Source organism: Embiotoca jacksoni, unplaced genomic scaffold (assembly GCF_022577435.1).
Source record: "Embiotoca jacksoni isolate LCO1_2020_lvr unplaced genomic scaffold, fEmbJac1.0.p SCAF_15, whole genome shotgun sequence".
In the NCBI taxonomy this organism is placed as follows: Eukaryota; Metazoa; Chordata; class Actinopteri; family Embiotocidae; genus Embiotoca; species Embiotoca jacksoni.
In genome coordinates this window covers 14,383,077-14,397,244 of record NW_027185285.1, presented here as the reverse complement: position 1 = coordinate 14,397,244, position 14,168 = coordinate 14,383,077, and the positions used below count along the sequence as shown (strand labels likewise).

The following is a 14,168-nucleotide window of genomic DNA, read 5'->3' as shown; positions in this document are numbered from 1 at the left end:
TTGGATACCCTCTGTTTCAGCTCCTCCCCTCTGGTAGGTGTGACAGAGCACTGTGCACCAAGACCACCAGAAACAACAACAGTTTTTATCGGCAGGCCGTCATTCTGCTCAACACATGACATCTTCAACATCACTAGACCTTTTGCACTGTACCCAAGCTCATCAGCAACATTTGCACCAAGTGCAATTGCACCATTGTTTAGGTGTATATATGTATATATTTGTTTCTTAGTTGTACATATGTCTGTTTATATGTCTATTTATGTCTGTCTGTTTTTGTACGCTGAGAGATAAGTTACAACCGGAGTCAAATTCCTTGTATGTGTAAACATACCTGGCCAATAAAGCTGATTCTGAAATACAGAATCAGAATAAACTGATACATTTCATTTCGCTGACGCTTTTATCCAAAGCGACTTACATCACACCGATGGTACACCATGGGGACCAATGTTAGGGTTCAGTGTCTTGCTCAAGGACACTTAGGCATGTGTACAGGAGGAGCGGGGATTGAAACACCAACCTTCCGATTAGTGTGCAACCCACTCTACCAACTGAGCTACAGCCTCCCTGTTTGTTAGATTAACTCAGTAAAAACCTTAAAAATGACATGACAGTACATAGATTGTTTGGATAAGAAAAGTATAGACATGGAGAAAATACAGCACTGCATATTGAACAGTATATAGCAAAGCTTCTCTGCTCTGGGTGTGCAAAGTAAAACACGAGGAAGTGGGGAAACAAAAGGAAGTGTTGGGGATTTGCTTCAGGCAAGTGCTACCATTCCTCCCCCACTCCTGACCCGTACAAGGAAATGGATTTGTATGTGTTTGTGAGTACGAGTCACTGCAGCAGTCTCCTGCTCTGAGCACAGACTACTACTGGTTTGAGGACCAGTGCTTAGAACGGTAGTGATTCTGCAGAGCAGCCCTGCAGTAATATGCTGTGTTAAATTAATTATGAGGCTGGGAGTCTCAAGCTGCTCCATTCAATCATCCCTAATGTGGAAATGAAGCTGTAATTTGCAATTGTCTGATCTCAGTGATGTATAAAGCACCTATGCAGCATAAAAACATAGAGCTCCTAATGGAATGTCCAATTTCTCAAAGGGTTGGGCTGTTTGATACAAACATTAACCACAGCACAAACACACACCTCTGCTTTAGTGAGTCATTATCAGTCTCTCTGTGTTGTGCACCAGAAAAATAAAATATTGACAATCAAAGCTTGCAGTAATACTAAGAGAGAGTGTTGAGGGTTGAAATGTAAACATATTTCATGTTAACATCAAAAAGATTACCATCGCACACTGTTGATGTCCCAACAGAGATTTTGTAGGACTATTAAAGATGACAGATACACCAGCTGGACTTTTCCTCTCCTGATACCAATTCTGAAACCTTAACTCAGGGGTCACTTCTAAAACTGAGTAGCCTACCTTTTCAATTCAATTTTCCCACAATATTTATACAATATTTTGACATTTACAGTCATTGGGATAACGTTTATGCATAAGGTAAATTGATGCCAGGATTTTTGTGGTGCAAAAAAAATTACTTACATTTGAGTTACAAACAAGCTTCCGAAGGCCTCACTGTGTGGCAATCTTTTGTTGCGTGTTACAGCTGACTTGATGGTAAAAGTAAGATGAAAAGTTTAATTTTCTGTATGATAAATATAAAGTTACCACCAGCGCTATGTTAGCACAATGAAACAAGGGGAAATAGCTAACCTGGCTCTGTCCACAGGTAACAAAGCCTGCCTGCTATAGCACGCTAATATTCCTTAGCACATTATATTCAATTTAGGTGTACAATAACTGAGGTATACAACCTACACACTGTGTGGTTTTGTGGTTTACCTTTTGCAGGGTGCACAGTTCACTTGCATCCTGCACACAGTTGTCCATCAATCTACCATCAAATCCAAATGCACTTACTCCAAATGCAGTTTATTGCACATGACTTTTTGGAGTAATGCATCTTATTCAATTCAAATTTAATTCAGTTACTACTGTTAGCGTAGGACTACACCATAAGTTGGCAAGAAGTGTCTGATGCAAATGTTGAGCCGACTGTGCATGTTCAGTGTGCATTCATCCGGTCAGACACCAAATTTAAAATCTCCGTAAACTGTGAAATACACAAAGGTTTACCTGGTAGTGGTAGGCTTAATCAACAATGTGTGAACTTGTTTGGCAAGGGCTTAGTAATGGACGTTCATAGCCTATATCCCACACTATAGGTATAAATATATCAGAGTATAGCCCACATGGCAGAATTGGGTGGTCATAGGATCTACAGTTTATTTTTGCTCAGGGGCAACGAGCCTTGCTGCAATGCTGATAGGGATAAAAGGGTAAAACAATAACATAAACAAAACTCTGCATTGGGCCTTCAAACCTATCCATCCATCCATCCATCCATCCATCCATCCATTATCTATACCCGCTTTATCCTGAACAGGGTGACGGGGGTCACCCTGTATAAACATATGTCACGGCCTGCTCACACACTCGTTGTCCGCGTAGAGACATGAAAACACGATTTGTTTCTTCAGGATGTGCGTGTTGGTTTGGTGCCTGCGCGCTCACGTGCGCAAACACCACGGACAGCCCTCTCCTCTCCTCTCCTTTCCTCTCCTCTCCTCTCCTTTCCTTTCCTCTCCTCTCCTTTCCTCACGCAGCCGGCGGTAGACACCGCCTCGCAGCTTTTAGCGGCGGATTCCGTGTCCGCAGTCACTGTGTTACTCAGGGAGTCCTAGCAGTCGTATCAGCTTTGTACACAAACCGAGATCCGGGAGCTGCTCCAGTCCTCCAGCACCGGAACGGAAAAAGAGTCGCCTGTTGAGGAAGGAAAGCACGTCGGCTACTGCTGGTGCTGCCGCTGGAGCAGGAAAGGATATTTCAGGTGCACTTTGTTTGAACACTAGTTCGCCCGACATCTCACTGCCGAAAGGAAGATATCAGAGTCAAGAGTTGAAAGCGAACCGGGTTGGACGTTTCTTTTCTTCCGAAAGAAGGTACGTTTCTGAGTCCAGCTGTTTTTTTCTGCCTCACACTTACTTCATGTCTGACTGCGAACTGGGAACATTCGCTCAGTTACATGTTGCCGGATTTTTAGGCTGATGGATTTATCCCCATGGAATAATACATGTTTGAATGTAGGTCTGTTGTTGTTGCTCATACTGTATTTGCCAGAGGTGCATTTGTCATGTCATGCTATTTGTATTTCCCATTATCCACATAATACTCATTTCCAAGCCCTTGTTGTCCATTTATGTTTGTTTCTCGGTTCTCCTAATGAGAGAACAGATGTGACAGCTGCCAACAAATCAATAGTGGTCATTTCCTGTTGGTTCAGGCAGCCCTCTGGCTCCTCTCAGCAAACAGTGCCAGCTGAGGGACCTGACTGCACCATCATCAGGCCCTGTACACTGTAATGGCCTCTATTTGTTTTACTGGAGATAATGACGCTCCATTGTGCCATAAAGGAGCTTCAATTGTCACTCATTCTGCAGCTCAGTAAATGGCTAGCTTCACTACATGGGGGAAGTCTGTCTCCTCTGAGTTGACTGTCATGATGTGGGACTCCTTATCAAAGTCATGGAAGCTGCTCAGTGGGATCCGCTCAGCCTGTTTTGTTTGTTCGTTTACAGTTTTTGGAATGAGGTAGCACACTCAACGGCTCAATATAGTTTTTGGAATGAGATTCTGTTCATTGTCATCAACATTTACCCTCAACTTGCAGAGAAAGAGGCCTTTATGATTGCACTTATTGCATTTTATTGTGTGTCTTCAGTAGTTTTCAATTTGAGAAGGAACTCGACACCACAGAATCACACATCATTAGAAAGCACGTCAAATTCTTGTAATCTATACAACATGTTTACAAAAAGGAGAAGCTGATTTATGTGAGACACCTTTAGCGGCAACAGTAAACATGAAGGACATGTGACTGGGTTTACCTCAGGCTTAAGCTGAGCTGAGGAGAGGTAGTAAGAAAATGATGTAATTTTTAGAGTGGGCGAATTGATGCTATACGATCTGCAAGTACACACAAATTTACCTCTTGGACCCTCACATAGCACAGGCATCATGTGATTTAGGATTTTTACAAATGTCTTTAGAGATTAGAGAGACTTGAGGGTTATTCCATAATCACAGGCCTTTATGTAATAACCTGAAACCACCTTTCGGTGTCCAGAGATTGTGTTTATAGTGAATGTACCAAGGCCTCACATTCAACAGTGAAGAAAAGTTGTGAAAGAGCATTGTGTCCTGTTCCCACTGTCAATAAGCAGCAGCGCTTCATTACAACATCCAGCAGCACACCAGGTTGCGCAGTCTGGTGGTGTGTGTACAGACTCTGAGGTGGAATGCGTTTCACATTCAAGTACAAGTTATTAATAGAACTTAAAGTTTGGTTTAATGTCTGGATCATCCCATAAACTTGTAAGAGTTAGTGGTGTTTCTGTACTTGTGCAGTCTTTGAAAATCCATTCTGTTACCTTTAGGTTTTTGATAGCTGGACCAAACTGAGTGTACAAGTGATTTTTGAGTCCCTGTTCTGTAATTATTGTGAGAGAAAACATACACAGTAAACAATTTAGCCAGACTTCTTTCATTTCTCAGTAATGATGCTTCTCTCCTCTCCTCCTCTTTTTTCCACCGCTCCTGGTGGTCGTGAGATAGATATCTCCATCCCGCTCTGGAGTTAAAAGCTGGGCGAACACACTGCTTTGACCACTAATCGGTCTTGCAGGCAGCAGGGTCCTCGTCTGGTCTCCACGGAGATGAGTCTCGCCAGAGAGAGGCAGGGCTGAGCTGCACTGATTGATCAGCTTTGTATGTTTTTGAAAGGACAGACATGGCTCGCCCTCTGCTCTTCTTTTCACACCCAAAGCAGTGCAGCTGCTCTCCTCCTCCCACTGTGCAGATGACTGACAATAAACGGTTTAATGGCAGGTCATCTTACCTGCCCCGGGAGAGATTACATGGAGACTAATGGTTATAATGAAGCAGATGGACATATGGCACAGGTTTGTTAAATTTGCTGGAAAAGCAAAATTCTTAACTAAACTTTCAATAGTTGTTTTTTTTTAAATTACAAACCTTTTAACGGAGTCAAAACATAATCAAATTAATGTCCTAATTATTTACATTTGAGCTATCTTGCGTTCTTATTTCTAGCTTTGTCACTGCCGTGCTTCTGTTTTCATTACCTGGTCAAAAACTCCACAGGATACCTTGAAGGCACCAATCATGAACCGCAAGATCTGGCTTTTTTTTTTCTTGTTCTTTTAGGAATAGTGTAACATATGCAGACCTACTGTCAATTTTCCTCGGTATAGCTAGCTAACTAGAATGAAAGATATTTACTCAAGACATTATACAGAAAATTCTCCATTCATATGTCGTGTAATCAGTGTCATATTTGGCGGGTTGTTGTGGGCGCTGAGTCGACTGACTGATGACTGACTGACTCAATTTGGCTCAGCAGCTCTAAAATGAAGACGTCAACTTGTGCTTCGGGAAATTGTTAAAACTATTCTATTTTAATAAAATAGTTTTCACAGATTTGACCCTGGAATAACTTTAGAAATAACAACATAAGGCTACCGTTTTAAGCTCTCTGCCTTTTTCTCTGACCTGTCAGGTGCCACGCAACTGTTTTCTAGACTTTGTAGTCATTTTGAAACTCCACTCTCACTCTGCTTGCTAAAATCAATGACAGAGGAGTCTGGATTAAATTATCAAGCTAATGTTAGCGTTATGCTACGTCACAAGATGTCACGTCACCCAACATCATTGTAATGTGATGTGTATATGTAATAACTGTTGTCTGCAATGACATGAAGTTAAATGATACATTTTTTTGTCACAGATATTTTGTCACACAATCAACAAATTAAACAATAGAATAATCGTTAGTCACAAACCTTGCTGGTTCTAACCAGTGTCAGCCGTTGTCTGAGGGTGATTACAGTCATGGTGCAGTAAGATCCTTTAGGTAAAATGCTTCCAGCAAATGCTTCAGGTTATCCTAAATTCTGAGATTGATTTACCCTTCTGATTACTCTTTAGATGGCATCAACTGACTCGCGGCTCCAGCAGCAGCCCTCGCAGAAGGATGCGGCCGACCAGAACTTTGACTACATGTTCAAGCTGCTGATCATTGGCAACAGCAGCGTAGGGAAAACGTCCTTTCTGTTCCGCTACGCAGACGACTCCTTCACCTCTGCCTTCGTCAGTACGGTGGGCATCGACTTCAAGGTCAAGACTGTCTTCCGCAACGACAAGAGGATCAAGTTGCAGGTCTGGGTGAGTGGATTAAAAATGCATCGTGGTTTTGATTTGCAGTATTTCACCACATCACATAACCACATTTGTAATAGGCAGACAGAAAGCATAAAACAACAGGTTTAGTCTGCCAAACTACAGCTTTACTTGATACTGCTTATTTATTGTCTCTGTTGAAATCAACAGTACACCTGAGCTCTGTATTCATCCTATCATAATTTGTTGTTGTGAAGGGAAATGGATCCTCCATTCTCTTTGAGATTTTATTGGTTCATCTGTAAGAAAAGAAAAACAGGCCAATTAAAAAAGGAAAGTAAGAATGTGAAATGCTTTTTCAGCTCCAGGGCAAATTTAAAGAACAACTGTCTATATTTAGATGTTTAGAAGTTTAAACAGAAGACTTGTTAAGACCTTTGTCTGTGGGATTGGCCGTTGTGCAAGTTTAACCTGTTAATTTGAATGACTTCCTCATACATATTCTTACCTAGCCTTATCTGTCCACATCTGGGACTGAGACTGAGTGTTCACACAAATGCTGAAGGAGAGGGATCGTCCTGGGTATAGTTCAGATTTCAGGTTTCCAGAGTTTTAATTCATGTTTTAAAGCCTAGTTGGTGGCTAGGGTTAAGAGATAAACTCTCTTACTTCAGATCTGATGGTATTGTGTCTTTCAATAAATTTTCTATGAATTAATGAAACTATTAATCTTGGCAATGCCACCTTTTAGTTGCTATGGTAAACTTTTAGGCAACAAGATAATTACACATCCATTCGATAAGAGTAACTTTGGCATCCCCTCGCGCTTTATATGTACGGTCAGTGAATTTGAATGACAATTTGCGAAGGCTTGAGTTTGTAGTTTTCAAGTTTTAGTTCAAATGAATTGACACATTAAAAGAAGTTATACGTTATCATGAGTCATTTTATATCCCTCCTTTGCATGTTTTACATTAGGTGTAAGATTTTTTTCTTCATCAAATAAGGTGATTTGACAAAACATTAAAACTGAAGGGCCACTTACCAGAACTTATGTTCAAGCTGCTGATCAGTGGCAACAGCAGTGAGGCCAAAACCTCCATTAGCTAGGTAATGGAGCCTGTGGTCACTCAGTGGTGCATTTCGAGGGGGGGGGGGGGCGAGTCAACTGACTGACGATTCGACTCAACTACTCTGAGGAGGAAGCCCTAACATGATGATATCACCACCTCTGCTGTTCAATTATGTCTCTTTCTGTTCTCATTTTAACGCAACACAATTGCTAAATTTCTCGAGTATATCATTAAAGAAATGGTTTGACTTATAGGGATTCAATACTTCACTTTCTTCCTCAGCGTTTGATGAAAAGCACCACTCATATCTCCACAATAGAAATACTCATTTAAAAACAGCTGATTATCTTCGCTTAAAGACTGGAAACAGGATCAAACAGCTAGTCTGCTTCTACGAGTGAGCCGGATCAACATCTCTGAAAGTCGCAATAATAAACGGAACCATTGTTTTCATCACAGGGGCTTTAATATTGTATTATAAGTTGTATCCTTAGTTTTCCCCACCACCTTCACATTCCTCCTACTAATATACATCGTTAAGTCTGTTCAAACAGGTGATTCATTTGAACCAATAATCTGTGAGTCACTGTATGATACACAAACAGTGACCAAAATGAATCAGCAGCAGAGGAGCCCACACCAAAACACACATTCACCGACCGGACCAAGCATGTGTCTCTTATAAATTACCTGCAGTGTGTGAAAACCAGCAGAGCAGGAGAAAAAAATGAACTGTAATGACTGTATAAAGAGTTTGAGGTTGGTATGTGACTAGTGGGGCATTGTGTGTGCGTGGCCTTGACGTACTGTATCTACTGATGAAGGCGTTGAATGAATGAGAAACCTGGTATTTCCTAAGTTCAGGAAGCAGGGGAAGTTCCCTATCAGCATCTAACGCAGCCATAGTGGAGAAATAGTGCTGCGCAAATGTAGCTGTGTATTTAAAGGGTGTGGGAGCAGCACGCATGTTCTCCCTTATGTGATGTTAATAATCAACTCTGTGGTATTTTGCCGACTGTTAAATTTATGCTACCATCTGCAAGAGATCTGAGCAGATCCTTAGACAAAGAGTATTGTTGATGAGCCCACCCTGCCAGCTGCTAGCCTCGCTTTGTGTATCATGGAAACAAGCTAGCCTGATAACACACCACATGGCCCCTGCACAGTGAACACACAGAGCTCAAACATATGCACAATGTGTTCACACCGTGTCCTCGTTGTGTCATGGAAATATGTTTCTGATCTTCAAGCAAACGCAGGCACACCTTATCGCACATTTAGCATAAACATGGCAACCAGTATGTTGCGTGTGTTATCCCAGGGGAGGATATCCTGTGTGTGCCACTGCTTTGTGTTGACAGCAAACATAAACGCAGGTGACGCATGTTTTAAGATCCCAGTGAGGCAGAATCTCTGACTGTGCAGAAGTCCGATTTAAACTCCTCACTACATCATCACACATGTACACACGAGGGAGCAGCTTTTGTTTACTGTTGTGTTTTTTTTATTGTAGCAACCCTGGAGACGGTCAGTTTTGTTAGGTTTGAAGGACTTATGCAGAAGACTGCCCTCTGTCCTGTCCATTTTGTAAAGTGAGAAGGATCATTTGGGCCAACGACTGGCTGTAATGGAACATTCATAACCCTCAGCGGCCTTTGGTTACCTGGACAACCCACCCCGCCTCCTCCTACTCCTCCTCTTCAAAATGAGGAAAACATCAGACAAACACTGAAACACACACAAACACACACTGAGGCCCCTGATGCAAATGACGGACTCAGACAGGTTACCAAGTAACCCTGAGAGAACCAGCTCAGTACACTCGTTTGATCTTTTTGCTCTGAATATCCACTAAACTATATGGAGCTGTTGAGTGTGTTACCGCACACAGCATCCATTTTAATTACAAGATGCTTCTGATTAACAGTCACTCACTGTGTCGGGAAGGCACCGCTGCACAGTGAGTGGCCACACCTTCTCCAACTCTGTGACGCCTATAGCTCTGTTGTCTGCGTGTTTGTTCCTGCTGGCTGGTTGTTGATGTAAGGCGGAAGTCCTGGTTGGATGAGAAATGACTGTGGCAGGAGCTCATATCTAAATGCCATCTTGTTGAGAGTTGTGTGATGTAGAAAAAGTGGCATTTTGATGTGCTAATGAAGACAATTGCTTTGGAGGGAAAGAAATACACGAAGGGAGCGTTATATTTCCCAGTACACAGGATCCATCACCGGGCCTTTTCCAATTTTTTTACTGTTTTACAAATTAGACTAAATGAAAAACTGCTCACAATTTTATTTGCTTTTAATTGCCCAGATTTCCTATTTTATCATCTTCACGATTTTTGGTATGGCAATTAATTTCAGATGGAAAACCTCTCAGTCGTAACCTATCGTTTACCAATACCCACCATTAACAGAATTATGATTTAAGAAAGAAATCCATATAATGAGTCACCTTACACCTGAACACAACATGATTGACTGAGAGTGGGTAAAAACTAGTTAGAAAGTCTAAACAGTCAGCTAAAAGTAACAGAAAGTGGTGAATAAAGATGTCAAATATATGCACTGAAATAACAGATAAATGGCACACAAAAAAAAAAATCTAGTTATAGAAAAATAGTTTAAAGGTTAAGCGCTTGCCAGTCCATGTGGTACTATAACGAATTCAAACTTGGCCAAACCTTCACCTGGATAGTCAGCTGGGTTATTACTAGCATTCTGAAGCCATATCCACTTTTATGTCATTAATAACCAGTTGAAAATCATTTCAAATGAACATATTTAAAATACGATGGGTGTTATCAGTGAAGCAGGACAGGATCTGGGGAAACACTGTAGACCACCGAATACTCCCACATTCAGCCTACAGTACCTGTCCATCAGCATTGTGCCAGATGTTCCTGAATTAGAGTGGCTTTGGAGTTGACGAATCACTTTAATAGTTAACTGTTGAATTTGCAACCATGAACTGTCAATGGCAACTCAATGCTGTCATATTAGAGACTATTGTAGCAAAAGGTCAAGGTTATAGTTTGGACAATATGGCCCCCTTGTGGTTTAAAGTCATATATTGAATGATAACAGATAAAATAAATGATTTTTTTTGTTTGTTTGTTTGTTTTGTTTAGTTTAATGTGTAAAGTGTAGCATAGTTTGAAGGAGGTGTTTAATTGTTTGTGTGTGTGTGATTGCAGGATACAGCAGGGCAAGAGCGCTATCGTACCATCACCACAGCCTACTATAGAGGGGCTATGGGCTTCCTGCTTATTTATGACATCACTAACCAGGATTCCTTCAGCGCAGTTCAAGATTGGTGAGTTGGACATGTTCAAACCAGCAGGATGCTATTTTTTTTTTTTTTTTGGTCTAATGTGTCTTTTTGGCAGATTACCTCCATAAATTCTCAAGAGTTCAGTAGAATGTGCAATGTGTGGAGTTAGGCCGAGTTTCTTTTCCTGTTAATTACACTATACATTAAAATGTATGTTCTTTGGTTTATAGTTTATGTAAATCTAACATAGATTTACATAAACTATAAATCAAATACTATAAAAATACTATATTTTCCCTGCTGTCTCTGTCTTCCAGGGCGACACAGATTAAGACATACTCATGGGACAATGCTCAGGTGATCCTGGTTGGTAACAAGTGTGACCTGGAGGATGACCGGCACATACCCACAGAGGATGGCCAACGGCTGGCGGAGGAGCTCGGTAAACACTCCCACTCACACAATATTGTTTTGCCTTTAGCTTGTTAGCTACAGACAGTTTTAGGTTTGGGTTGATGTGTATTTTACCATCTTTACATCTATTGTTTTATTGTACTGAAATCACTTTTAGCCCCATCTCTACCCTTTCTCCTTTGTAGGTTTTCAGTTCTTCGAGGCCAGTGCTAAAGACAACATCAACGTCAAGCAGGTTTTTGAGTGTCTGGTGGACATTATCTGTGAGAAGATGAACGAGAGCATGGAAGGAGACCTCAACCTCTTGTCCAACCACAAGAACCAGGGCCTTAAAGACTCAACCTCAGAGAGCCACGGGGGCTGTGCTTGCTAAACACATCTGCCTTCTCTCTAAGTCTCCCAGCACACACACATACACACACATAAATACACTGATAGTCACATAGGAAGAACAACTTCTCTATGTCTCAGCCATGGAAAGTGCCACCTCTCTTCCACTGTCTTCACTCGAGCCACATCCAAACAGCTCCCATCAGCTCTGTGCTGTGCTGATACTCCACTTAAACCTGCCCAACCGCTTTGACCACTTCTGCTCCATTAGCATTTTAAATTTATAGTATATGAAACATTTGTTCAGTGGATTTAGTTTTCAGAGCGAGATAGCAACAAGGTAGTGATGCTACATATGTTGGAATCGCAAATAGACGGCTGTGCTTTGTCATTTAATGTTTTGTTTGAGAGTCAAACATGCTTCAGTACCCCTAAGTTTACAAAGTGGAAACATTTAGTAAGATTTCTCTGATGAGAGCAGTTGCCGCCTTGCAAAACTGGATGACACGTTGTGAGCTCAGCTTTTGAGACACACATAAGATGTGATTGATGAACAACTTCAAACTGTGTTACTGTACAAACAAAATGTGGCATGTTTCTGCAACTAAGACTTCTTTTTAGCCTCCAGTTTATTTAGAGAGATTTGAATGACAGTTCAGAGAGTGGTGTGTCTGTCCAGTAATAGGACGCTTCATTCTCACGACTGATAGAAGGACAGAAGCACGATTTTTGTACAGCCCACTTAAAAAGATGTACGTATGTCACATAACATGTTTGAGATTTTGGAAAAAAAAAAACTGTCTCTTTCAGGTTAAGCTAATAGCTGCTGGTGAAGGTTTCATATTTACTGTACAGATGTGTGTGTGGTATCAGTCTAAGTCTTAGCTGGAAAACGAATAAGCATAATTTCCCTATGTTTAAAACTCTTGCTTTAAGTCCAGTCCAGATCTGCCCTTTGCCTTCTTTTATGCAGGAGGTTTGTGGTAAAGGTAAACCTTGAGTCCTGGTCTCCTCCAAGGGTCATTGTGCCCCGGTGAGGAAGCTGTGTGTCACATGACCTGCCTCATGGCATGTCTTCACTCACCCCTTCATGCCACTGTTTCTTTAAAGCTTTTTGTCACGCACACACACGCACATACACATACACTTCTCCCCTAACTGCAGCATGGCAAACCTACTATGCTTAAAAACAGAGTATTTACAAAGTGGTTATTAGCTTTTGTGTTGTTGTTGACATGATGACTGTTTTTGCAGAAGTGCAGCTGTGTGTGTGTGTGTGTGTGTGTGTGTGTGTGTGTGTGTGTGTGTGTGTGTGTACTCACAAAGGGAAGAACAATGATATCTGAGACAGTTAAGTCCTCAACTACTGTTGCAACTATCAGGAAGAACAATGAGCTGGTGCTGAGTGTTCCTTTATTCCCCATTACTGTAATATTTGTCATTTTTTTTCACTGAAGTGAATAAAATGAGGTTTTATATTCGTTCCACAAGTTTGCCACCAGTTAACTGTACATCAAATACCTTTTGTTGTTCCTTTATGCCATCTTTGACATTTCACTATTGAACGGTCAAACTATACCCTTCTGGAAACTGTGGGGAAAAAAGTGCGAAATGAGATGTTGTATTTTGTTTTTCTGTAAATTGCCATTTGCAGTGCCATTTGACCATCACTGTCCACATGCTGACTGTCGGTTGACATCAACCATAACCTCTGCATAATGATAGCGACCTCACGCTACAGATGTCACAGTCCTTCACTCCAGGCGTTGGGTCGCCGCTGGTGGTCAGCCCACTGCCTGCTACTGTATAAGCCTGTGGTCAGTAATCCCAACTGACAGTGTGTGCTGCTGAACACTGATAGATTTACAGGTATCAGATAGCTGATGTTATCAGGTGACCCGGGGCTTTCTAAACTTTGATGCAGGGGTCGAAATAAGGAGGTTATGTGCAAGGTGACTGACTCGTGACACTATTTGTATCCCGTCATCTGCAGTTTTGCAGTGTATTAGAACAGAGAGCTGAGGCATCTAAACAGCCATGATTGTTTCACTAAAGGAGGTAACGGGGGTGACTGCTGCTTGGATGCATATTGAATGAGCTAAACATGACACCAATGTACTGAACTATCCATTATATTGACTTTCTTAACCACTTTATCCAGTATCTGCAAAATACTAAAAACGTATCACTCTAACGCTCTTGTACAAACAAGTTAGTAGCATTTAGAGCTTGTTATTCTGGGATGTGTTAAATTTATGTTTATGATTTTTCTTTTTTTAATGTGTCGCATTCCCAGTAGCTTTCCAAAAGATGGGAGATTATATCATTTGTTCCCTTTATTTTAGATTTGTAATATGTTGGATGAAAGCATTGTTTAAAAGAAAAAAGTGCATCTTATCAAAAGGATAAATGGAGTATGTTGAAATGTGTATATGAAAATAAAGAATATATTCATTACAAAAGGGATTGCACCATTTCCAATGATTCAGTATTCAGTTCATCTAATAAATCAGTCCTATGGTTTGTAACACTTGAGGCATGCACACGTGGCTGGTGTAATTTATGACCACACATTCTACTTCCTGTCCCCAAACGTCAGGCGAGGGCTTTCTGCACATTTTATCTGAACAACCAGAGAAACCACACTTTACCATTGTCCTCAACAACAATACAGATTTCCTCATTCTATTCTTCCTGTCGCCACAGTCAGTAAAACACAACTACCTTGTGCGGGCCTCTAGGTCCAAACCAAATCTAAAAATGTAACAAAGCTGATTCAAAGGGTTAATCAGCTGAATGTC

At 41.2% G+C, this 14,168-nt stretch overlaps 1 protein-coding gene across 1 annotated transcript; it reads left to right on the top strand.

The window, feature by feature from the left end:
- Positions 1 to 2,716: 2,716 nt before the first annotated feature.
- rab3db (RAB3D, member RAS oncogene family, b) lies at positions 2,717 to 13,826 on the top strand. The gene is made up of 5 exons (XM_069149826.1): positions 2,717 to 3,021; positions 6,086 to 6,322; positions 10,547 to 10,665; positions 10,941 to 11,065; positions 11,223 to 13,826. Exons 2-5 carry the CDS (start codon positions 6,086 to 6,088, stop codon positions 11,408 to 11,410), a joined length of 669 nt encoding a protein of 222 aa, XP_069005927.1. The 5' UTR covers positions 2,717 to 3,021; the 3' UTR covers positions 11,411 to 13,826.
- The last annotated feature ends 342 nt before the right edge of the window (positions 13,827 to 14,168 follow it).

Coding starts and splice junctions, on each gene's coding strand:
- rab3db (XM_069149826.1), top strand. CDS start 6,086: ATGGCATCAACTGACTCGCGGCTCCAGCAGCAGCCCTCGCAGAAGGAT. Junction 10,666..10,940: donor TTCAGCGCAGTTCAAGATTG/GTGAGTTGGACA, acceptor TCTGTCTTCCAG/GGCGACACAGATTAAGACAT. Junction 11,066..11,222: donor ACGGCTGGCGGAGGAGCTCG/GTAAACACTCCC, acceptor TCTCCTTTGTAG/GTTTTCAGTTCTTCGAGGCC.